At 40.8% G+C, this 25,195-nt stretch overlaps 4 protein-coding genes and 1 pseudogene across 4 annotated transcripts; 1 reads left to right on the top strand and 4 right to left on the bottom strand.

Annotated features, from left to right (window-relative positions):
• Positions 1-86: 86 nt before the first annotated feature.
• On the bottom strand, positions 87-2,911 carry LOC115685791 (protein NEN1-like; annotated as a pseudogene).
• A 1,276-nt stretch (positions 2,912-4,187) lies between these two features.
• On the bottom strand, positions 4,188-6,925 carry LOC115685746 (protein NEN1-like). The gene is made up of 6 exons (XM_030610850.2): positions 6,566-6,925; positions 6,328-6,482; positions 5,900-5,946; positions 5,393-5,456; positions 4,790-5,163; positions 4,188-4,598 (listed from the first exon to the last, which is right to left on the bottom strand). The coding sequence occupies exons 1-6, from the start codon at positions 6,825-6,827 to the stop codon at positions 4,391-4,393; spliced, it is 1,110 nt and encodes a 369-aa protein (XP_030466710.1). The 5' UTR covers positions 6,828-6,925; the 3' UTR covers positions 4,188-4,390.
• Positions 6,926-8,330: 1,405 nt separating this feature from the next.
• Positions 8,331-10,085, bottom strand: LOC115685833 (AT-hook motif nuclear-localized protein 16). The gene has a single exon (XM_030610967.2). The coding sequence runs from the start codon at positions 9,228-9,230 to the stop codon at positions 8,481-8,483; it is 750 nt and encodes a 249-aa protein (XP_030466827.1). The 5' UTR covers positions 9,231-10,085; the 3' UTR covers positions 8,331-8,480.
• A 1,876-nt stretch (positions 10,086-11,961) lies between these two features.
• LOC115685853 (putative ribosome biogenesis protein C8F11.04) lies at positions 11,962-13,578 on the bottom strand. The gene has a single exon (XM_030610992.2). The coding sequence runs from the start codon at positions 13,499-13,501 to the stop codon at positions 12,236-12,238; it is 1,266 nt and encodes a 421-aa protein (XP_030466852.1). The 5' UTR covers positions 13,502-13,578; the 3' UTR covers positions 11,962-12,235.
• A 1,042-nt stretch (positions 13,579-14,620) lies between these two features.
• Positions 14,621-23,603, top strand: LOC115685785 (protein MEI2-like 2). The gene is made up of 14 exons (XM_056315205.1): positions 14,621-15,355; positions 16,357-16,410; positions 17,104-17,247; positions 17,329-17,798; positions 18,923-19,081; positions 19,169-19,285; positions 19,383-19,534; positions 20,583-20,674; positions 20,790-21,729; positions 21,827-21,911; positions 22,082-22,150; positions 22,410-22,589; positions 22,875-22,976; positions 23,055-23,603. Exons 2-13 carry the CDS (start codon positions 16,368-16,370, stop codon positions 22,971-22,973), a joined length of 2,550 nt encoding a protein of 849 aa, XP_056171180.1. The 5' UTR covers positions 14,621-15,355; positions 16,357-16,367; the 3' UTR covers positions 22,974-22,976; positions 23,055-23,603.
• The last annotated feature ends 1,592 nt before the right edge of the window (positions 23,604-25,195 follow it).

Here is a 25,195-nt window from a genome sequence, read left to right as displayed (position 1 = left end):
TTCTCCCTGTGAATAAGGAATTGAAATTATAACAAAAGTCAAGTAATAGAGGAGAACATCTCAACAAGCAAATATTTTGCAAAGTCTTAAAGCGTCATCAGTAGCTTCGCTTGTATGAATATAACAGTAGTACCGAAGAAGACACTCATTGCACACAATACTTTTTCAGCATCTCTCCAGAGATACAATAGTAGACACATACCTATGTCGTCGGGGATGTCCGACATCAGTTGGCAATGAACTGATAAAATTTTTCTGGGCATACAATGAAAGAGCAGCTTTTGCTTCCAGGAATAGGGATGAATGATCGATTTATGAGCCACCAATCTAATGCCTGCGTATCCTTGATAGTCGTAGGTTTCCAAGAAGAAGTAGGCATCCAACTTGGGGCTTGGAGTGAGGAGTGTCTTCAGCTTGCTCTCATCGAAGACAAGCCTTCTTGTTCCCCCGGAATCCTTCCTCTTGCATACTATCGTTTTCTTGTCTGTTGTATAAGCGATGCTACTCAAATCACAACATAGAAAAATCAAAATTTGAATGACACGTTTCTAAAGCTAAACAAAAGGTTGTGTCAGTTTTAATGCTTTTCATGTAAATCGGTAGTATTCCCACTCAAATCTCACGTGGTACCAGACCGGAAACTCCTCTGTTCTAATCTCATATCATCGATCATCTCTTTCTGTAGTTATGATCAATCTTCATGCTGCAATTTTAGGAAGAACTCCGACTTTTGGAAGGAGACCACAGATATATCTACTAAATCTACTCATTTCTTCGTATAAACTCAAATTCAGTTTTAAAACTCACCGCAACCTTACAGTGGGGGAGTTCCGTGTTCTGTCCACAACGTTTCTCCACTCAGACTTGATCCCGAATCTCCAAAGCTACCTTCGCAACACCTGGTCGCATTCATCTAGCATCGTACTTAGATAGTCCGAGCTCGTTGACCACAAAACTCAGTTTTGGGCGGCCATTGTCGTCCCAGAACCTTCTTGGTTCAGGCCCAAACTTCACATTCAGAGAAGCACAAGAGATTTGCAAACACACCTCGTACTTCATCAAACGAATCACAAGAGTCATAATCAGCTCTAAACACCTTGGAACGTTGTTGCTGTTCGTGTTGCTATAATGTGCCCTCAAAATTTTTAAGGACTCTGTCTGTGCATAACCCAAAAGGAGTAACAAAAGATTTAGGTTTGCTGAGTCATCAAGCAAAAACACATGATCACTTGACACGCTTTATTTAGGAAGGATGTTAAAAATTTGACTGCCCGGAATCATGATTTTAATATCGATGATAGTTTTTTGTTGGTGATGTGCAAATATGCACATTTGTGGGAAATATTTGGTAGGTGATGAATAGGTAAACAAGGTATATAGATTGGATGTAGGGCCTATATCAATGGTTTAGGTGGACGAGCATAGGAAATGCATTTCCAGCTCATTTCCCCCAACTATCTCAGGAATGATGATCACTCTTATATATAGAGGCCATCTCAACCAACTTAAACCACTTTCTTGGTGTTCTTTACAGTTACAACCGTGGAATTTACTTTACCGACCATAAATGGTGGCTAATTAAAACAATTTTCTTGCTTTAATGTCTAGAAGCAAAATTGCTTCTCACGCATGGGTAGACTTCTCTAGATTTGGCTAAGAGAATTCTTAGAAAATGGATCACAAATTTAAACACTCCTCCTAGCTTGATCCATTTTCGTGATATTTCAAGCATGCTTTGTGACATCTCAAACTTGTATTGAAATGGTTTTCTTTTGATAGTAATCTCATTTGATTCGAGATTCGGTGGAGAGAATTGTGGCGTGAACAAATTCAGCGCATGAGCTGCGCGTAGTGGATAGCAGTGCGTATCCGCTACGGGCGAGCCTTTCGTTGGCAAGTAGGAGTTGATTGGTCGCTCGATAAGCATAGTTTAGTCAAATCATTAGTTAAAGTAGCATTTTACTGGATTTTGATATGTTTTCTCACTTAATTGATAGGATTATAAGTTCATTGGCTCGGGTAGCTTGACCCAAGTGACTAGTGCTACTGTCTTCTTCGATTTTGTAAAACTTATGTCTTGAAAATGATAGGAATTAGATATATTTCATAGGAATTAGTTGTATCATGAGTTAAAGAGGCACCGCAGGGTTTGATATTCCTTTGAAAGAAAAAGTCTCCTTATGGCATATTGGACGCATAAAATCGAATCCGACATTTACTAATCTTTTATCTACTTATGTATTTGTTCTAAAAAGATGAATAGTGAATACTCAATCTATTTAGAAGAGATTTATACATACCATACTTTCTAAATCTTTTGCAAGTTCTTTAGCCAGCGGCAAGTAGGATGAGAGTGCTATTGGCAAGGACCTTTTGGTAGTTGCGTTTTTTATGTAAGTTAAGTTGAGATAGTTGAATATGTTTATTGATATTTGTTGAGTTGAGTTTGGAATATATATATTATGTCATAACTAATGAGTTGTTTAGGTAGAAGGACAACAGTGTCATTACTCCTATACCTATAAGAGTTAGGGTATGACAATAAAAGCATTGACGAGAAAAAGAAAGCGCACATGCTAAATAAAAGAAAAATAATTATATTGTAACACAGATTTATGGATGATGTGGTGAACAATTATTGTCGAAACGGATGGCTATGCTTTTCCGCTGTTCCTTTTGGTCGTGACTCGTGAGCCGACGTCCGTGAAGGAGATGTCGGAGGAGATAATGTCTCCTCTATTGAGTCCACTGCGCGGTGGAGCGGTGTCGGGGCCGCACCGGAGGAGAGGAGTACTCTTTCTCGCCCGGCGTTTGCGGGTATACGGTTATGGCCCCGAATTCTACGATGGTTCTCCTCTCTGTTATCTTTCTCTACGTCGAAGATCACGATTTCTGGCCAAGAAGAATCCATTGTTGCTTCCAAGAGAAAGCTTGCACGCAGAGAGAGAGAGAGAGAGAGAGAGAGTTGAATGAACCTTTTACTTTGAAAAAGCGTCTGTCTCCGAAAGAAAAAGAGAGGGCCGAGCCGACTTTGGTCACTGTTTCTCTTAGTCTAAAGTCTTAGTGATGAAGTCGCAGAGCACTGGAGGATAGAATGAACCTTTTACTTTGAAAAAGCGTCTGTCTCCGAAAGAAAAAGAGAGGGCCGAGCCGGCTTTGGTCACTGTTTCTCTTAGTCTAAAGTCTTAGTGATGAAGTCGCAGAGCACTGGAGGATATTACAGTAGAAAGGCATTCCAAGCATATACAGTGTAAACAAGATATGAAGTCTGAGATTCATTATCTTTTCCACTTTTGCTTTTCTCATGTGATGGCCATAGAAAGGGAAAAAAAAGTTCCCATTTTTCTTCATCCTTAAGCAGAAGTTCGGGGGCCATGCGCGGGGAGATCACCGAGAGAGAAATTAAATTTGAGCTCGTCAAGATATTTAGTTCGGTTCTACCTCCGCTTAAAAACTAAAGCTAATAAATATTATTGATCAATTATGATATATTAACTGTTTCATGTTGCATGATGTCTCCGATGTGAAATTTCTTTCGCCTAACACCCACATATGATCGGTCCTAGATGAGCCCGGACTTGGGAGGAAATGTGTTCGGACCTGTAATAGACAATCAATTTGTAATATATCTGTGATGTAATAACGATTACTGCAACCAAACGTGTTGAAAATAGTTGAAATTTATTGGACAGAAACCAACATCCCCGACCGATCCAGGGATTTTACACGACAACAGGGTTCTCTAACTTTGTTCAATAAATACAGAGAAATGTCCAAACAGATTGTGCGCATTTATCCTTGTGAAAAAGGAATTGAGAAGAACAAGACTTTACCTTTGAGCACATCATATCTGTTTAATCTCGCATCACTAACACCAAGAAATGTGAATGTTTCAAGCGGAATTTCGCCTCGATTCTTTCTAGGGGTAAAGTGATTCAACCTTCGAACCTATCCAAGCCTAATTCACTCTTGAGTAAAGCCTTATCAACCTCAAAGAGCGACTCCACAAGAGCCCGAAATAACTAGGATTCAATAGAAAAGTAATCACCATTCTATCTTTGCATCATTCTTTTGTCATAACCAGACATAAGATGGAAAAACATGCGAAACCCATTTCTTAATCCACTCTATTCATTCTTCTCTGATGTCATAGGAAGTAATTCTATGAAATTATAACAGAAGTCAAGTAACAGAGGAAAACATCTCAACAAGTTAATATTATGCAAAGTCTTAAAATGTCATCAGCAGCTTCGCCTGTATACATATTATAGTGATTCCCTGATACACACTCTCTGCACACCATACTCTCCAACATCTCCATAGAGATACTATAGTATAGACGTACTGTTCTTCATTCACGTCGTTGGGGATGTCCGACGCCAGTTGGAAACTAGGGATCCATGACCAACTTATGAGCCACTAATCTAATACCAGCGAACCCTTGATAGTCGTAGGGTTCCAAGAAGAAGTAGGCGTCCAACTGGGTGCTTGGAGTGATGAGTGTCCCGAGCTTGCTCTCATCGAAGACGAGCCTTTTTGTTTTTCCCGAATCTATCCTCTTGCATACTATCGTCTGCTTGCTTGCTGTATTTGTGATGCTGCTCAATCACGAGAGAAAAAAGAATTTTAAGAAAAAATTATGTTATCGGTCATCTGTCTCTATAGTTTTAATCAATCTTCATGCTGTAATTGCAAGGAAAAATCCGACTCGTGGAAGGAGACTTCATGTGTATATCGACTAAATCTACTACTTTCATTGTAGAAGCTCAAATTCTGATTTGAAACTTACCGCAACCTTACTGCGGGGGAGTTCCTTCCTCTGTCCACGACTTTTGTCCACTTGGAGTTGATCCCGAATTTCCTAAACAACCCTTCCACCATCCGATCGCATTCTTCTAGCATCGTGCTCAGGCTGCCCGGTGCGTTGACCACGAAGCTCAGCTTCGGGCGGCCGTTGTCGTCCCAGAACCTTATTGGTTCGATCCCCCACCTCACGTTCAGAGAAGCACAAGAGATTGGCAAATACACATCTCCTACTTGATCCAAAGAATCACAGGAGTCGCAATGAGCTCTGAGCGTATGAATGGAATCCTCTCCAGGGTCTAAAAACCTTGGAACGCCGTTGTTATTCACAGCCCTCATCAAGAGGTTTGAGAACTCCGTCTATGTATAACCCATAAAGAGCGACAGAAAGTTAGGTCTGGAGAGTCGGATCAAGAAAAAACACATGATCACATAGGAAGGACCATATGAGACATATTCTGAAAGTTTTAGGTATGTACTTGGTCGAACCGAAGGAAAAAATCATGTCTTCGATTAAACATTGAGTAAAAGCTAAGATAGGCGAAAGGCGGGTACCCGTAAAATGTACACACAAACTTGGAATTATTACCAGGTAGAAAACCTCGACGCAGCGTTGGAATAGCCGGAGATTCAACCGCACATCATCTAAGCTCCTGGCGAACAATGTATACGATGAAAGCAATTCAATATTTAACAGTACTCGAGATGGAATTGCTCCTGTGTTTTTAATCACTAGGTAAATATTTTTCTCAGCTCCAAAATGCAGCTTGTGATCACTAGGTAAAAACTACTTCAATAATCGTTAAAATTCATTCTTTACTTTCATGCATACATATCACCCTGTTTAATTCACCATATACTTTCACCCCGCTTTTAATTAGCCCTTACTCCATTAACATTCTTGTTAATAATCTACCAAAAATTCCTTGCATGGTCACTAAACCTTAAGTTAATTATAGCCGAGGGCACTTAAAACTTCTAGTAAATTCATTGATAAAAGAGTTCGAGTTAAATAAATTACATAAATTTAAGTAAGAGCAAATCATCGGTTGGACAATTGATGTACAATTTAGATCCCAATAACAAAGAAAACTACCTATGTGTTTGCTCTCCGAGACCAAAGTATTCTGCAAGTGTTGCCATCTGCATCAGGAAAAGAAGTATAATTCATCTAAATAATGAGGCCAAAACTCCGGTTTGTTGATTAATTAAGGATAATTTTTCCTAAACATTTTGGTCAAGCATATAAGGAGGTTTAAGGACATGCAACAACATTGTAAAGCTACCACAAACTGGGTTGTTGTTTTTTTTTTTTTTGGAAAACCTCTTTTTCGTCGAATGCATGTTAAATACTGGAGACTGGAACCTTTCCATTCCTTGACTACGTGGGAGTTCAGGATTTAATCAAAGTTTGATCATATATATGTATTTCATCAAGTAAAAAGTGTCTGTATATAAGCGTCTAATAAAAGAAATCACATGGTAAAGAGTTGAAACGCCAATTTGGAAAAGCTTTTCCTATACCGCTAGATTGTCAACTTCCCCTCTAAACTTCTCGCACAACTCCAACGTGTCGATTACGTCCAAGGGTTCTGGCAGCGGCCGCCGGATTTCGTGGAACGCGTCCTCAACAATTCCACGGTCGAAGTTCTTGATGTTGTGGCCTACCCAAATTCTTCCTACAACGAAGGATTAAGGGGAGGAGAGATCAAGCTGAAACTTAACGTTGTATTAAAGCATGTTTTAGACTGTGAGTATATACCGTTAAGCATGTCATAGACGGTGTGAGCGATGTCCGAGAAGGAGATGTTGGAGGAAATGATATCTTCTCTTCTGAGTCCATTACTTCGTTCTTCGAATTCTCCGAACTCCCAGTCGTGTCGGGGCCGAACCAGAGAAGAGAAGTACTCTTTCTCGACCAGCGTTTGTGGGCATACGATTATGGCCCCGAATTCTATGATGGCTTCCGTTTCTATGATCGTCTCTACGTCGAAGATCACAACTTCCGGCCAGGAAGAATCCATTCTTGTTTCCAAGAGAAAGCTTGCACAGAGAGGGAGAGAGAGAGATGGAGAGTGCTTGCGTAATTAGAGATAGGGGTGTGTGGACTCTATAGTGTGATGGTGGACCAGGATCCTTCTGCAGTGCTTTCCCTTTGAAAAAGCATCGTCTCCAAAAGAAAAAGAGAGGGCCTAGTCCTCTTTGGTCTAACAGTTCAAGTTAAGCTTTAGAGAAGAAGGTTGTCTCGGAGCATTGGAGGATTACTTAAGTAGAAAGGCATTACAAGCATGTATAGTGGAAACAAGATACGAAGTTTGAGGTTCATTATTTTTTTCCACTTCTTTTTCCATGTGATAGTGAAAGAAAGGAAAAAGTTCCCATTTTTTCTTGGAAAAATAACACAAACAGTCCGTGAACTTTGACCTAATATGCAATGTGATATTTGAACTTTTAATTTGTTCAATGTGATCCCTGAACTTTAATCTAATGTGCAATGTGATCCCTGAACTTTTAATTTGTTCAATGTCATCACTGAACTCTTGGTATATTTTCAATGTGGTCCCTGAACTATATGAAAATGTTCAGTCTACTGAACATTAGGTTAAAGTTCAGGAACCATATTAAATAAATTAAAAGTTCAGAGATCACATTGCATATTATGCCAAAGTTCAAGGACTGTTTGTGTCATTATCCTTTTTTTCTTCGTCCTTGAGTAGAAATTTACAAACGTGAAAGTGTTGGGACCCGATATTATTACTTGCAAGCAAGAGGGAATCCAATTTTGAGTTCTTTGGATCAACTTTTACTTAAAAATTTAAATTAATGAATTATGAGCCGGCTAGAATTTTAACTGCCCCTCTTTGCATCACATCCCAATGTAGAAAGCCAAGAATGTTAATTTACACCCTTAATCAGCCTTCCGAGAGAGAGGAAGATTTTTCTTACATATGAGCAGACCTAGATGAGCCTGGACTTAGGAGGAAATGTGCTCGGACGTTCCCATTTGTGCTTCGAGTTTGGCAGGCTTGGGAGGATAGCATCTTCTGTTTTTCTCCTTTCTTCCTATAAATGATCGTTTAATTTTCTTGTGTTGCCGCCTTACCACAGGAATGATCTCTGCAATTTCGAATGTTGCGTTGTTTTCGGCCTGCGGAGATTGTTTTTTTTATCTGATTCAGATGGACATGGACCTACTATTGTTTTTACCATAGTCATATGAATTTGATAGCTTTTCCAATGGTAGCATTTCTTTTCTTGTATAATGTGTCAGGTCATCAGTTAATGTTGCTGATATTCCGACTATAAGAACCAAGCTCATGCTTTCCTTAGAGCTTGATACACGTCGAGATGCTTCTGGTCATGGTGTATTAGTAGCGGAACATTGCAAAATGCTAAAATCATCTAAATCTAAACTACTACGAGATGTGCGATAAAATTCCTGGTCTTTTTGGTGATAATAACAATTTGAGGACAGTGAAGGATTTAGGACTGCGCTTGTGCCTCATGCTCTCATTGTGGAATGGAACTGTGATACCAAGTGAGTATTTCCATATTTGATCAGTAACCAAAGCTACAATGCTTATGCTGCTTCAGGAAAAGCCAAACAAACAACCTTTTTATAGTAACTTTTCTTTCTGTATTGAGGATTGTTTTTCTTAAGTTTCTCCCAAGTAAGCTTAAGTCTTCGGCGCGGCCCGTGCGCTCCCCCAAGCATACATTTCCGGATGGAGACTCCCGGCATTGTTAAGCAGGTTCTGAGGCATTCCGTATAAATCAGATATGTCCGTGTGCTGGTGCCGACCGTTCTGGTAATGCTGATTCTGAATTGCCACAGACACTTCATCATCATCCAGCGGCAATCGGTCGAACGTCGCGTTCATGAATGACGCGGCCATGATCATGACAGGGCCCGAGGCAATCAGCCCGCCGACCACACCCCCTCCAACCACCTGCCCCTGGGCCCCAGCAAGGTATATTGTCAGGCCCATTATCCCGGGCGGGGCTGGTGGGGGCAGGATCGAGCCTAGTAGCGAGAGGATCTCAAACCGGCCATGGAGGGTCACGATAGCCCCGGAGGACACCGACTGCCGGATTGTCACATTGGTCACGCAGCCTGTTCCACTGAGGATGCAGAGCCCGCGCTGCTTCCTGCGGGCGAAGCTGGTCAGGCTCTCGGCCACATCGCAGCCAGAGCTCACCTCCATGGCGTGAGCTCGAAGGGCATTGGCACTGTCCCTTGTCACAATGATGGGTGGCTTGGGCTTGTTCTTGGAACCGGCGGGCCTTCCCCGAGGCCGCCGAATTGTCTCTCCCTCTGCTGCAGAAGAAACCAGGTTCTTGTGGTGGTTCTTGCCGGGTTCTTGGCTTCTGTCAACAACAGCTTTTTTGCATAGAGGAAGGACAGCTAAATCTGCACCGCCTGCCATTTGCACACAAAACCGCCAATCCCGCTTGGATATGGTGATTATGAATTTGTTGAATTCACTTAACACAGCAGGAAAGGCACAGAGCAGTATAAGTAGGCAGCTTTTGGGCAATAATTTAACACCAACAACAGGAAGGAATGATTGATGATTAGGACATGGTTAAGTAATACCAAACTCTGTAGAAAAGGGAATTTTAAAACTGCTCTTTTCACTTCTACTCTCAACTGACTTTAAATTCATGTGAATTGCCTTGTGGACAGAATTCACTATCTTATGCAGCACTTTCGATTGACAAGCACACTCTAGGAAAGCTATTAAATTAAGCTTTCCCTTAGGGTAACTTACTCAAAACTTTTTAAAGTTCATACAATGCAGAATAGGGTGCAGTTGTCACTCTGCACTTGCTCAGGTATTACGGCCTTGCCTTCAGATAATGATTTCTGGGTATCCTGTGGGGGCTTACCAGTGCAATCTCCTTCCTAAATGTAAGGGAGATTTTTTCTTGCAGATGACTAGAGATAAATGTCGAGTTGTTTCTGTGTGGGTCTTCTTCCAAGTTCTTTCAGTGGGCAGTGGAGATCGAGATTGCAGATGATCTGCTGTTTGTTTCTTTATTGCCTTTGTGACAGAGTAAGAGTACAGATTCGCACCTTATCACTGGTGCATGCTCTCCTTCATAAATCTCTTGCTGTAAATGCATAAGTCAATCAAACAATATAGTTTAGAAACTGAAAAGCTTCAAGTTGGCTTAATGCACACGACAAATGACAAGTAATAACTTGCAAATGCATTTACATTGAACACTTAACCTGATCCTTTCCTTCATATGAAATATACACGATCCCTTCAGCCAGTTTTTCTTTGGGAAAATGACATAAATAGTCCATGAACTTTGACTCAATGTGCAATTTGGTCCTGAACTTTTAATTTGTTCAATGTAGTCCCTAAACTTTAACCCAATGTTCAATGTGGTCCCTGAACTTTCAATTTGTTCAATATGGTCCCTGAACTTTCGGTACATGTTCAATATAGTCCCTGAACTTTTATAAAAATGTTCAATATAGTCCTTGAACTTGAATCAATGGAAGGACTACATTGAACATTTTTATAAAGTTCAGGGACTATATTGAACATGTACCGAAAGTTCAGGGACCACATTGAACAAATTGAAAGTTCAGGGACCACATTGAACATTGGGTTAAAGTTCAGGGACTACATTGAACAAATTAAAAGTATAGGGACCAAATTGCACATTGAGTCAAAGTTCAGGGACTATTTGTGTCATTATCCCTTTTTCTTTCTACAGAAATGCTTTCAAAAAATCTCTGAGAATGATAGAGGACAGCTTAGGTCACAGACTTGGATAAATTTTTTAGTGTATTCGAGATCTGTTTGTCTTTGTATCTTGAGTTCATCGGTTTTCAGGAACTTACGCTTGGTGAAGATGTTGACTCCCATCTTCATCAGTGTATTGTTATGGTGGTTGATTTTGTCGTTTGGGTTAGAATGAAGGTGCGTTGAAAATGACAGCAAAAAAAAAAAAAATGGACCTCCAAACGCTTTCTGGTCTTCTTGGAAGGATAGCTGGGATAGCTGTTAGGTTTTGTACCAAGGAGAAACCTTCCACAGTTGCAGCAATTCTGAGAATAAGGTATGCTGATTCCAGACAACCTTCCACGGTCGTGGAATTATCAATATGGGTCACACGTGCTATCCTCTTGGAAATTGGAACAAGTATTGGGTGCATGCGAATGGTTTGAGCCTAGCTCACATGTACCGTTATCGTTAGATCAAGTTGGCCTAGCTCACATGTACCGTTATCGTTAGATCATGTGGGCGCTGCCTCATTCAAGGGCACACTTAAGTTGGGGTGATATGCACTGGGCGTGGCTAACATTTTTTCTGCTAATTGATGAGAGACTTCGCCTTCTGTTTAGCTGCGCCAGAGGACAGAGAAGAGTAGCAATATTTGCTGCCATCCGTCATTCTATATTCTGTCATTTAAGGCAGTTTCGGCTATTTTGGTGCCCGAGCTGACCGTTCGAGTATGCCCCCCGTTTTAACTTATATGCGTAGCTTGAAAGCATGTAGGATTTGCGATGACAACTTACAATAGTATCTGGGATGCTCGCACTGCAATGCGCACATTATAAGTTAAGCCTGCGAGACCCGAAAACTTGACATGCATCCTTTTTTTTTTTTTTCAATTTCTAAGGTAAGAATCTCCATCTATCATCTCATAGGATAATCCTGCTCTTCTAATTTTGGTCAATTCGAATCTCTCAGGCGTGTAGGGAGAACTCCAAGACGTCAACTTTGCAATAGATCTCACTAATGTGCCTTACGTGATGATTATGTTCACACCCAACAAATAGGAACATGCCCATCATGCTTAAGGGTTCCTCCCCCAATCTGCGAGTCAGGCGTTCAAGGACACAGAGTCCATGATCGAAAATCTCAAGTGACTACCCCATGCCACTATATTCAAAATCAAGTTAGAGGCGAAGTAAATTGTGTGTAGAGTTGAGAAGGCACAAGTCAGCTATCCTAGAACACCACATGAATGCGGGGTACTCTCTGGGCAAGCAGCTCTCCTACTTGCATCTCCACGTAATCCAACTGACCCTAAGTTCTCTTCACCTCTTTAGTTCAAGAACAAAACAGAGTACAAACTAGAGGATGGTAAGATTGTTAACTTGTCAAAGCTAAGAAACCAAACAGCAGCAAAATGTTGAAGCAAGCAGAACAAAATCTGACGGTCAGTAACCATTCTGTGAGCAACAAGGTGACAATCAAGAGACAAGGCAAGTGATCAGGCAATACATGTCATTAATCACTAGCACGATAAAACTCAATATATAATCGATAATTGAAGCCAAAACTTTTCGGAAGGCATACATACTCGACCTCACTAGGATTCGAGGGAGCGGTGATCAGCACGTAAAAAGCCTATTCCGTCTCATTCGGATACCATCGAATCAATGTCCGGCTCTCTCTTCCCTTCATCAAACCTTAATCTTCCTCTTCTTCTCCTTCTTGCCTTTAGATACTTCCCCTTCTTTTACTGTTAAATTGCTCTTCTTAGTCTTCTTAGCACCATCCCCTTTCTTTGAGTCTCCGGATAGAGTGGTTTTTGTCTTCTTTTCTCCTTCTTTCTGCGACTTCACCAACTTCTTCGAAATTTTCTCACCACCCAATTCATGAACATCTCCTTCCTTCTTAAGTTTTCCCTTCTTCCCCTTAATTTTGCTACCATCTATCTCATCATTATCGTCGTCATCACTCTCCTCGACTTCACCCATGTCGGCATCATCAGCATCATCGTCCTCATCCATCAATGAATGCACATTGGTATCCATATACCTCACCTCGTGAATTCGCCCTTTCTTCGCGCCCTTCTTCTTAGCCGCGCCCTCGCTTCCCTTCCCTTCCTCCTCGACCTCATTCCCTTCCTTTTCCTTTTCCGCCTCCTCCTCCTTATCCTTAAGCCCTTGGATCTTCAGCTTCACATCCGGCAACGCCTGATAAACGGGCAGGGCCAAGCTGTCCAGCAGCTTCAAATGGAAAGACCTCACATTCCGCCACTTCCGGGGCACGACCTCCGCAACCCCCTCGAGCGCCGCGGCCACATTCGCGGCAATCTCCTCCTTCCCCATCGACACCCTCCCGACCTTCAGGACGCTGCAAGTCCCCGTCCCCACGAACAACAGGGCCGACGCGAAGACCCTCTCCACCTGCTCCTTCCAGCTCTTGTGCTTCAAGTCCACCCCCACGGGGATCTTCTTCTTCTTGAAGAACTGCTTCCCGAGCAGCCTGGGCAGCATGCCGACGACCCTCCGGTCGGCCAAGAACACGTCGTACGAATCGCACAGCTTCCTCTTCGCCTCGAAGGGGCGGTAGTTGGTCCTGAGCTTGGACAGCTTGAGGACCTTGGCGACGGGGACGCCGTCGCTCTTGATCTTCTTCTGGGCGGCGTCCTTGGTGAGGCCCGACTTGGGGCGGTCGTCGATGATGAGGCAGGTCTCGGCGGCCGCCGGGTCGACCAGCGGGTGGGGGAGGGGGATCTTGAGCGGGTTGGTGCGGGCGGCGGCGGGGATCTTCTTGAGGGTGAGGATGAGGTAGACGAAGTCGTCGGGCTCGAGGAGCGACGCCTTCTGGGTCTTGGACTTGGCGTCCTTCCACTTGAGCAGGGCCTGCACGGCTCTCTCGATGGTGCCGGCGCTCACCCGGGGCGGCGGCGGCGCGAGGGGCGGGTGGGCGAGCACGGCCATTGGAGGAAGCAGGTGCGGAAGGTCTAGGGTTTCTTGAAATTTTTGCAGGGTTTAAGAGGAAGGTTTCTTGGTGTTTATTTTTCTTGAGCTGTTTATATGGAGGTGAGGTCCATTGGGCGGCTGAGATTGTACGTGGGCTTGATCCAAGGGCTGAGATGATTTTGTAGGGCCTGAGATTGGATTTCACTATTGGGCTGAAACAGTATGTGTTGGGCTTTGGGCGTGGTGTTATCGGTTATATCCACAACGGATGGAGCCCAGATTTGGTCCGGCGACCCTCGTCGGGACAACGGGTCGCCGGCCCCGACTCGGGGTCTCTGTGATCCGTCGTCAGCTAAATTGAAACGAGTCCCTTGTCCTCAAGTTTGATCCTCCGTAGCTAAATCATGTGAATTCGGTTATTTCTCTTTGATTCCGAGAGTCGAGTGCCGAGGGTTGACCCTCGCTATCCGTCCAAGATCAAACAATCCTAGGGTACTATGGAGATGTCCACCCTAGTCGCCGATGGCTGCTATAATTACATGTTAAAGTCATTCACAAATATAGAGTTTCTTTCTTTTTTTTTTGTTGCTAAAACATTCACAAATATAGAATTATTAACAAACAACATGGGAAACGAGTATTCCATAGTCAAATCCGACGATAACAATCATCTGAACCCGCAATTAGAGGCCACGGAAAATTGACATGAACTCAAATTGTTCTCAAATGTTATGTTCGGAAAATGAAGAGAAACGGGGAAAGATAAAAAAAAGCTTGAGTGGAAGAATAAGAAAGTCAGAAGAATTTCGTGCATGTTCCCTCCTAGCAGCTCCGTTCTTTCATCTCCTCGCTTTCTCTCAAACATAGTACAAAATCAAGGAAATACGGCAGGAAGAACACAAAGCTGAAAGGAGCATCAACCTCAAACTTGCCGCTACATTTTCCTCTCGCGGGGTTTCTTCCGCCCCCTTTCTTGTCACGAGAAAGTCAGGAGGAAAGGGGGAGGAGGGGAGGGAGCAAGAGCAAGTCGGGTCGGGTTTCTTGAGCGGTGACGTCAGAGTGTGAGGAGGGTGGTGTCAACGGACGCCAAACAGGATTCAAATGCAGCCGAATTCTTGTTTGGAATTATTGGGGCTTAGAGAGAGAAGAGAGAGAGAGAGAGAGAGAGATTGTTGTTTGCTGTTTCATTTCTTTTAAGGTTTTCTCTGCTGTGTTTGTCTGAAACTCTGAATAATTGAATTGAATTCTTTATGCTCAAGTGACAGTAGACACTCGCGAGGACGCATTTGTTTTTGCATTTCTTGGAATCTAATGGCTTCCTCCGCACATCATTCTGATGGAAAACGAGGCATCGGTTTATGCGCGGATGATGCGATAACAAGCGAAATTCAATCGGGTGTTCGAAGGATTCTTTATTAGAACCGCAAGAAACGCAAAGATTTGATTTTTATATCGCTCTTGAATTGAATAGATGCGGGATCGTTGTTGGCTCTCTCCAATCATTTCTCCACTGTACCGTGCTTTCTCTCTCTAAAAGCCGCCCCCCCCCCCGTTTTCTTTTTTTTTGCTTCCCTTTTGGCTTCACTTTCTCTCTCTATAATTTTCCCACGCTTTCCCCCCTCTGTCTCTCTCTGCCTCTCGGTATCGTGTCTAGTTTCTCGGCGAGAGAGGAGGAAGTGGAAGAGTAGAAGAAAGAAATTTCCCTGCTTCTACGAAACTCTCTGTCTCTCACCGTCTTTTTAGGGTGGAAGCTATTTCTTTATTTTTCGTTTTCTTTCCTGGGTCGTGACTGCCAAATGACTCTCCTTTACCCAACTCCTTTTTAACTGTTGTTGTCGGCTTTCGAGGATCTTCTCATGTTTCCTGCAAAGTGTGAGTCTCTTCTCTCTCTCTGTCTCTCTCTCTCTATGCGTGTCTGTGTTTGTGTGTGCTCGCATGATCAGTTTTTGGAGAGTTTGATGCTTTTAGCGTAGTGGTGCTTGATGGGGTTGTTGATCAGCTGATACAGCGGGAAATTTTGCATTTTTTTTTGTGGGTTTTCGCTTTTAATTGTTGTTGCTTAGATAAATTTGAGGTTGAAGAAAATTGGGTTTTGGCTGAGGAATCGCTGCGATTAGATTATGAGCTTATGGCTCGAGTTTTTCTGGTCAAGGCAATGGTGGAGCTTTGACTTTAGGAGTCCGTGTGACTTTCGCTGAGTTTCATCAGCTGCAGAGTTGTGTCTTTAGACTGTAGTGCTCGGTCTTGGGATATGCTATTTCCCATATGCTTATTCTCTTTGTGAAGCTAATCAGATTGCAGGCGTTCAATGTTGTCATCTGCATTTCGTGGAGTAAATCAATGAAAGGGGAGGGAAACGTGTAAAGCTGATTAGATAGGGTTGCACGAAATTTTTCAGTGGAATATGATAGTCTTCTGACAACATTGGTATACCGTAGCTTCACGGATCATGGTAGGAGATTCAGCAGGTGTTGGGCTGTGGCTGATACTGCACAAAATTTAGAAATTTAGATGGAGACAATTAAACAACTGATTACGTGCATGCAGTCATGGAATTTGTTATCGGCATGTAAAAGTATAGTTACTGGTCTTCTTATAGAGGAGCTTTCATAGTCTTTATCACTGGGGTTGCTTACTGCTTCTAGATAGGAGCTTTCATGCGGGTACTTATTGGATCATGCATGCGCCTGTAGTATGTATGTAGAATTATTGATTTATCGAATACTCCTGTGCCTTGTGACTGCCGTTCAAATTTTTGTATCCCTTTTTGAAAAATGGTACGTACATCCTGATTTGCATCTCGTCGTTGTATGCCTCTGTCGACCGATTAAGTTCACTTTAGTCACAATCTTATTTTTTTTTTTTTTGGGCAGTGTATAAATAAATGGAGGAGCTCTCAAAGGATTTGGTGTCTGATTTTCCTACAGGTGCGATTCCTTTCTTTCGCTGATGAAGAAAAGATGAAAGCTCGATGGGAAAATTAACCTATGTTATTTGTGGACCATTATCTTAGCTTTTTGTCCTTTTACCTTTGATGTTGGTTACAACTTTGAAAGCTACTGATTTAGGAGAAGCGGGAAATTTATCAACTAAGTTTGGTATGACCATGGCTCATGGAAGATGCACGATTGCTTTTTGCTTGATTACTATGCAGTACTTACCATCAAAGTACTCTATTATAATCAGGCTCTGAATATTCTCTTGAAAAGAAGATCTGAAATAATAGAACTTTGTGATTCCAGAAGAAAGCCAACTTTGGCCATCTAAGACCAACTTTAACAATATCTTTGAAGAAATGAATTAGCCCTTGTGAGGAGGGTTGAGCTTTGAGCTCTTCTTGGTTGGTAAGAGTATAATGACGTATGCAGATCCCACCCTCCTTGAACTTGTCTCAAAAGATGTGTAATTGAGATGCGAGAACAACATTCTTTTCTCCCATTATGAGCACGCTTCTCAAAATAATGGTAGCATTAAACTGGTCAAACTTAAAATATAATTGATTCAGACCAACAAACATGCAATAGTCTCATCCAATGGACGATAGAGAGTTACTCTGTGTAGTGCTAGGAGGTTTAGGTTGACTCAAGTTTGCACAATGATTTTTCCTCATCTTTTTGTAGGTCCATCAGACATTCCATCAGTTAATATTTCAAGGAAAGCTGGAAATGGTGCTTGGGGGATTTCACGTGGTGCCGATGCCTATCGTGCATCCAATGATGTTAGCTTGTTTTCTAGTTCCTTGCCTGTTCTTCCACACGAGAAGTGTATGTATGCTTTATCGAAATTTTGTGTAGAGCTCTTTTGTATTTATGGGGATTTAATGAAGAAATTTTGGCCAAATGCAGTGAATTATGTTAATCCGGTGAATGGTGTTCAGTCTGTTGATGATAACTTCCCTAAGCTAGACAAAGTTGACCTAGAAGATGAAGTTAAGGATATAGCTGAAGATTTCGAGCCAGGTGCTCTTGGAAGCTTGCTCCCTGATGAAGATGAGCTTTTTGCTGGTATAATGGATGATTTTGACTTGAGCCGGTTGCCTAGTCAGTTGAAAGATCTGGAAGAAGATGACATTTTCGGTAGTGGAGGAGGAATGGAACTAGACATTGATCCTCAAGAGAGCTTAAGTATTGGACTGTCAAAGTTAAGCATAGCAGGTGTTACCTCAAATGGATTGGGTCAGTACACTTATACGAATGGAGCTGGAACTGCTACTGTTGCTGGGGAACATCCATATGGTGAACATCCTTCTAGGACACTCTTTGTTCGAAATATTAACAGCAACGTTGAAGACTCTGAATTGAGATCTCTTTTTGAGGTGATACTCTTGTAGAATGTTTATATCTCATCTCCATTCAAACTTTCTATACTTTCAACTGATTCTTGATATGTAGCTATATATGGTGAATTGTGCTGACTTTTGACCTGCTTGTATTTGACCTTCTTTTTTTTTTTTTCCGTAAGAATGTTGTTTTGTTTTCCCATTCTTGCCTTTAATGCTTAGATATTATGGCCTTCAGGTGAATAAAAAAAGGGGTCATCTGGTAGCTCGGACAGTATGTTTTTTGAGATGTCTGAACTTGCTTATGATATTAATTACAAATTTAGCTGATTCTTTTCTTTGGAATCAGAGATGATGCCTTCAGAAAGTATTGTTAGAAATGGCTTGAGAAATTTTTGCGAGTCCGATGAGAGAGCTAAGAGCTAATGAGAGAAGCCGTGAATGCTAATTAGAGGCGTCTACAAATACTAATTTCATGCATACATATACTTGGGGACTTTCATAAGTATTAAGGTCTTTTCACAAGGATCGGTTTTAAGTTTTGTTTTTATTACTTGAAGTCTATACTCGGCGAAGGCCTGGTACAGTTTGAGCAATTTTTACGCATGGTAATTACAGGCTTCTACAAACACTAATTTCATGCATTTTTCTACTTTGGAGATTAACTTACCCTCCTTGAAAAGGAAGTTCTATGTGGTTCCTTGTGATGCTAGACAGGAAGAGGAGTCACTTATTACAGGCAGATGTAATGTTTCCTCAGTGCAACTACTGGTAGCTGATCTGGTTGTCTGTTTACCTCTCTTACCGCCGCATTTTTCCTGCTAGAAAGTGTTTTCATGTTTGATCACGTCTAATTGACTGCTTTATAATTTTCATCCAAAGGAAGCATTATTTTTCGTTTTGGGCTCAAGAATGATATTTTTGTATTGAATCAGACATGGAATTAGCAATATACTTTTTGCCATGGTATGATTTGGTAATTCATGACTGATCTAGAGTTTTTCTAGTAGTCGGGCTGAGGATAAAAATGAATAGCAGTATTTGCTGTCATGCGTCATTCTATGTCTATGATCTAAGGCTGTTTTGGTTTCTAACTTTGGTGTCGGAGCTAATTATTTCGAAACTACTTACTGTTTTGACTCTTTCCTTTTCTTCTGTAGCAATATGGGGACATCAGAACTCTGTATACAGCTTGCAAGCATAGAGGATTTGTAATGATATCTTACTATGATATCCGAGATGCTCGCACTGCAATGCGTGCCTTACAAAATAAGCCCCTGAGACGAAGAAAACTTGACATTCATTTTTCAATTCCTAAGGTATGAATCTCTTTGCACATAAAATAATCATGCTCCGCATATTGACATTCATTTGAATCCATCTACGAATTTTGTGACCCTTAACAGGACAATCCATCAGAGAAGGATATTAATCAGGGAACTCTTGTAGTGTTCAATTTAGACGCATCTGTTTCAAACGATGACCTTCGTCAAATATTTGGGGCATATGGAGAGGTCAAAGAGGTTAGATTGGTTGAGAGATATGATTAAATTTGCATCATTTGACAATTATAGTGGCTAGGCTTCACCATGGTCTTGACTTCGCTTCATTGAAATACAGATCAGGGAAACTCCACACAAGAAGCACCATAAGTTCATAGAGTTCTATGATGTGAGAGCTGCCGAGTTAGCTCTTAGAGCTTTAAATAGGAGTGATATAGCTGGCAAACGGATCAAAGTGGAACCTAGCCGTCCTGGTGGTGCACGTCGAAAGTAAGTGCTTGCATTATATTGTTTTGGAACTTTCTATTTTCTGGTCAAGGTGGAGCCAGGGGTTGACCAAATGGTATTTTTATATCTGTCTTTAACCATGCTATCGCACGGTGCATTTTAGTTACTGGTATGAAGTTCTTTGGATACTAAAATCAAGTAGTTAAGAAATTTATTCAAGTAGACAAAGTAAAACGGAAAAGAAAAAAGAGATCAATTCGAGTAAAATATGGTTATAAATCAAATTTGGTAAAAAGCATACATTTAAAGCTTTATGAGGATCAGTTTTTCAAAATCATCATGGACATCATCTAGAAATCGATAAATTTTACCAAGAATGTGAAATATTATTAAAACATAAATGTCTTCTGTGAAATGAATTTGATGTAATCCGAGGCATTTAACATGTTTGAAATTTTTATGGTGTGTGGGTGTTGGTTTTTGTGGTTTGTCTGTATATGTGTCTTTTCTGGATGCAATTAGACACAGCTTTCCTGAGGGCCTGTTTGATAAGCCAGTTAAGTTCTGGATAGTAAAAGATTCAGCACTTAATGAGACTAAGCTTGTTTGACAACTATAACTAACATTGACTTTTAAAATCCAATTAAAAATTACTTCATGGGGTAAATTAGGAAGGGGTTACTTTATCCATTAAGTGGAAAAGTAATTGACTGCTTTTAGAATCTTACCAATTATATTGCTAAAGCATACGTAAAGTGATCACCATTTCATCTATGGCAAGAAATTAATAATTTTCAGTCAATTGATTTTGAGTTGTTAGCAAACAACTTTTAATGTCTATTTTCAACACTCATAATTCAGTGCTTAAATTTTCATCACTTATTTTTCAATTTTATATGAGCCCTTAGAGTTAGGACTTGCTGCATAATTTGCTCCGTGTTATTAAGCATATGAGATACTCGGTCAAAACTCGGTTTCATAGTCTTTTCCTTTCTTACCGTGCACTCTGGAGAATCTTTCAGAATGTCCTAGTTACTTTTTGGTTCATGTGGTGGACTAAATTGAATTTGTTTGTACTTTTTGTTCTTAGCTTGATGCAGCAACTAAATCAAGAGCTGGAACAGGATGAATCTCGGACTTTCAGGCACCAAGTGGGTTCTCCACTTACCAACTCTCCACCAGGTTGGTAGCTTTAAAAGTGATCTTGGTAGCTTTAAAAGTGATCTTGCATTCAGCGATCTTCAACAGCCCCTTGTTATTATCTTCTTTTAATTATAATATGTTAATTTTTTGGTAGGTAGCTGGGCCCAATATGGCAGCCCTGTTGAGCAGAACCCTCTGCATGCTTTTAGCAAATCTCCTGGTCTGGGACCTAGCCCTATTAGCAGTAATCATTTGCCGGGGTTAGCATCAATTCTTCCTACTCATTTGTCTAGTTCTCCAAAGATGGCGCCTATAGGAAAGGACCAAGGAAGAATTAACTATGTTGGTCCGATCTTTAACAAGACAGGGTCATCACAAGTTGCAGCGTACCAGAGTTCTCAATCTTTTCCTGAGCACGGTGTTAGGCCAAGTCCTGGCCGTGTCATAGGAGAATCAACAAATTCTTCTGGCGTTACGACGTTATCCGGTCCTCAGTTTCTCTGGGGAAGTTCTACTCCGTACTCTGGGCTTTCCCATTCCTCTGCATGGCCAAGTTCATCTACAGGACATGCACTTTCATCCAGCGGTCAAGGAAGGGGGCAGGGTTTTCCTTACGCCAGTCGCCATACCTCTTTTCTTCCTTCAAATCAGCCTCATCATGTTGGATCTGCACCATCTGGTCTCCCATTTGACGGGTGTTTTAATTATGTGCCTGAGTCACCAGAATCATCACTTATGAACTCTGTCGCTTTGAGGGGCTTGAGTTTAAGTCATAACAAAGCTAATTACATGAATGCGGGTACCCATCCAACTATGACTGCCATTGGCTTTCCAGGAGACATGGCTGAAAACGGTTCCCCGAGTTTCAGAATGCTACCAATGGCTAGGCATGGCCCCATGATTGTTGGGAATGGTCTATTTTCCGGACCTGGGGCAACTGGCATTGATGGGTTGGGTGAACATGGTCGAAATAGGCGGGTCGAGACAAATGTCAATCAGATGGATAATAAGAAGCAGTACCAACTGGACTTGGATAAAATTATGAACGGAGAAGATACAAGGACTACATTAATGATCAAGAACATCCCCAACAAGTAAGACTAATGTATAATTCTCATTTGGAATGTTTATGTTCTAATATAATTACTTGCCTGGTACTTATTGTTACTTTGCCTTTTGCCTTTAATTTAGGTACACATCGAAGATGCTGCTTGCTGCGATTGATGAAAATCACAGTGGGACATACGATTTTCTCTACTTGCCTATTGATTTTAAGGTAACTCTTCATGATTCTTTTGGGCCTAAATTACAAGCACCAAATGAGTAGGAGTCTATTAGGCGAAGCTCACTCGAAAACACGTGATTGTTCGGATTCTTGGAAAATTGTTGAACACTGCTAGCAAGCCGTTGTTTAATTGATCAAAGCTTCCTCTGAATTTGTTGCAGAACAAATGCAATGTGGGCTATGCTTTCATCAATATGGTTTCTCCTTCGCATATAGTGTCTTTCTATAAAGTAAGTCAGATTTCCTGTCCATTTCTCAGCCTTCCAATACTCAGAGATCAAATTTTACTTGACCTTGTATTTGTCGTTAATTTTAATGTTAATATGTGAATGTAGATGTGACTCTTGTCTACGTGAGGTGATTATGTAATTTGTTGCATCACCAATATAGTACGTTGGAATGGCATGTGACTTGTCATTGTGTGTGATTAGTAATGGGACTGGGAATTTTAGTTTTTCTAGAAAGTCTACATCTTTGAACTGTGTGCAGACATTTAACGGGAAGAAGTGGGAGAAGTTTAATAGTGAAAAGGTTGCTTCACTGGCGTATGCAAGGATCCAGGGTAAAGCTGCACTTGTGACACATTTCCAGAATTCAAGCTTGATGAATGAAGATAAACGGTGCCGCCCAATAGTTTTCCATTCTGAGGGCCAGGATACTGGCGATAAGGTAACACTAGACATTACTCACTGACTTGGCTTCCCTGTTCCGATACTTGAGCTTCCTGTGTCTTCTCCTTTGCTTTAAAAGGTTCCAAAATGATTGAAGATGATTGGAAATTTGATTCATGTAATGGGAGTAACTACTTTGATGATATAGATGACATTCTATTGTGCCTAACATCCAATCGTTCTGCATTATCCATTAATATAGAACAATCAGACAGGAAATATTTACTGTGTGGATCATCTCTCACTTTACGTAGAATCAGCCTAATCTTTGTAAATCTTCCAGGACTACTTGATTTCGGGCAACCTGAACATTTGTATTCGTCAAGCCGATGGGTCTTACTTAGGGGATTCGTTGGACAGTCCGAAGGCAGATCTTGATTGAGAAGTACTAACTTAGCTCCGCATGGTGTATATTACTGTCAGTCTTCCATGATGACGGCTCACAGTCTAACTGTTTGCGTAGGTAAGAAGTGTACATAGTCAGAGGAGAAACCAAGGGATGGATATATAATCTATGATCTCAAGTTACGGTGGGGAGTGTCCACTTTTTTGTCGACGGATGCTCCATAAGGCTAAGGAATTGTAGATGAAGAGCTTGCGGAGAGCATTTTGTTCATAAGTACAGCGATGTAAATGTCAATTAACCTGTGAGTGCACAATAAGGTTAAGCATATTGCTGGATTGTCGAAGTCTCTCTGCAGCCATGTGCAGTGCTTTTACCTATTTGCGTAAGAGGGTTTATGTCATTTGTTCCTTGTGTGCTTTTTTGGTTCGATTTCATGCAGGGATCTTTCAGGTTCATTTGAAAATGTTGTTAAATGTTTGTAAAGGAGGCATGTAATGAGGGTTCAACTGGTCAAGGGTTTGGGACTGTTTCTGAATATGTACAGAGGAGAGAAACAGAGCCTGCTTGGCAAAAATTGTCTGGTACATTGTTAATCCATGTATATTTAATCTTGTACAGACGTTCCTATTATTTGTCAACTCCACAAAGTTATGTGGACTTTCAAGATTTCCTCGGGTGTTTTGGTGCTGTGGTTTGGTTGGATTGGTCTCAATTGAAGTAAAAAATCAATTGGGTTTCCTTCATAAGTGCAGAGCATGGCATTCCAAATAAAGTTAAAAAATGGAACTGAAGTAAATAGGAGCTTGATGACATGCACGGAGCAAACAAAAAGGTTTATAAGAAACTGATAAGATTGAGGAGTCAGAGTTGGTCTTCTCTATTATGGTTCTTGATCCTGAGTGGCTGGCCACATCCACATTAGCTGTCATGCATTTAGCGATCTGCATCTTCTGGCAGCTTGTATTCGTGGGTTGGGTTGTTCAATGGCTAGCAATTGGTGAAAGCTCTGGTAGGTTGTAGTGGCTAACTGAAAAAGAACTGAGAAGTTTGTGAACGAATTGAATGTATCTAAGTGATGTGATGATTGCTTAATGATGAAGGTCCCTGAAATTGGAAAATATCAATTGCTGTTTTATTGGTCACCGGAAGTCCCAACCCTTATCTGCATAGTCATCCAGAGTAATGCACGTGCAAGAATGAGCCCCACATGATTAACGTCGTTGTCTCGTCCGAACATGGAACATCACCCGGCACATGCAAAGAATCATAGAACAATAAGGGTGCGTATGGAATGCATTCCGGAATAAAAATTCTGTTCTGGAATGCATTCCGGAACAGAATGGCGTTTGTTAAAAAAATTTCGAAATGCATTCTGGAGCGATTTTTGCATTCTGGAATAAAAATGTGTTTGTTAAAAATACTTGATTTCAGAATGCATTCTTGATTCCAGAATGCATTTTTGATTCCGGAATGAGTTTTTGGCAAGAAAAAGAGAAGCTACTTTTTGTAGCTTCTTGATTCCGGAATGCATTCTCCCTATTTTCTCACAATTTTTTTTTTCAGAAAATGCATAAAAATTGAAAAATTCTAGAAAAATTCATAAAAATTTCCAGAAAATAAAAAAAAAGTCAGATTTCGGGAAAATATGAAATTTGGTGAATTTTTTTTTTAAAAATGAAAAAAAAATCAAAAATTTCAAAACTTCACAGAATAGCTTAAAACGCATGTGGCCACCCACTTTGAGTGTAATTTAAATTTTTTGAGGTGCCCAAAAAAAATTAAAAATTTCAAAACTTCACAAAATGGCTTAAAATACCTGTGGCCACATACTTTGAGTGAAATTTAAATTTTTTGAGGTGCCCAAAAAAAAGAAAAATAATAAAAAAATAAAATTTTTCAAAACTTCACAAAATGGCTTAAAATACCTGTGACCACCCACTTTGAGTGAAATTTAAATTTTTTAAGGTGCCCAAAAAAATAAATAAAAAATAAAAAATTTCAAAACTTCACAGAATGGCTTAGAATATCTGTAGGCACCCACTTTGAGTACAATTTAAATTTTTTGAGGTGCCCAAAAAAATAAAAAAATAAAAAAATTCAAAACTTCACAAAATGGCTTAGAATACCTGTGGCCACCCACTTTAATTGAAATTTAAAAAAATCAAAAATTTCAAAACTTTACAGAATGGCTTATAATACATGTGGCCACCCACTTTGAGTAAAATTTAATTTTTTTTAGGTGAAAAAAAAATCAACAA

This window comes from Syzygium oleosum, unplaced genomic scaffold, assembly GCF_021117445.2.
Source record: "Syzygium oleosum isolate NSW1041296 unplaced genomic scaffold, Sole_v2.1 Sole_v2.10, whole genome shotgun sequence".
NCBI classification, from domain to species: domain Eukaryota; kingdom Viridiplantae; phylum Streptophyta; class Magnoliopsida; order Myrtales; family Myrtaceae; genus Syzygium; species Syzygium oleosum.
This window is presented reverse-complemented; position numbering and strand designations above follow the sequence as displayed.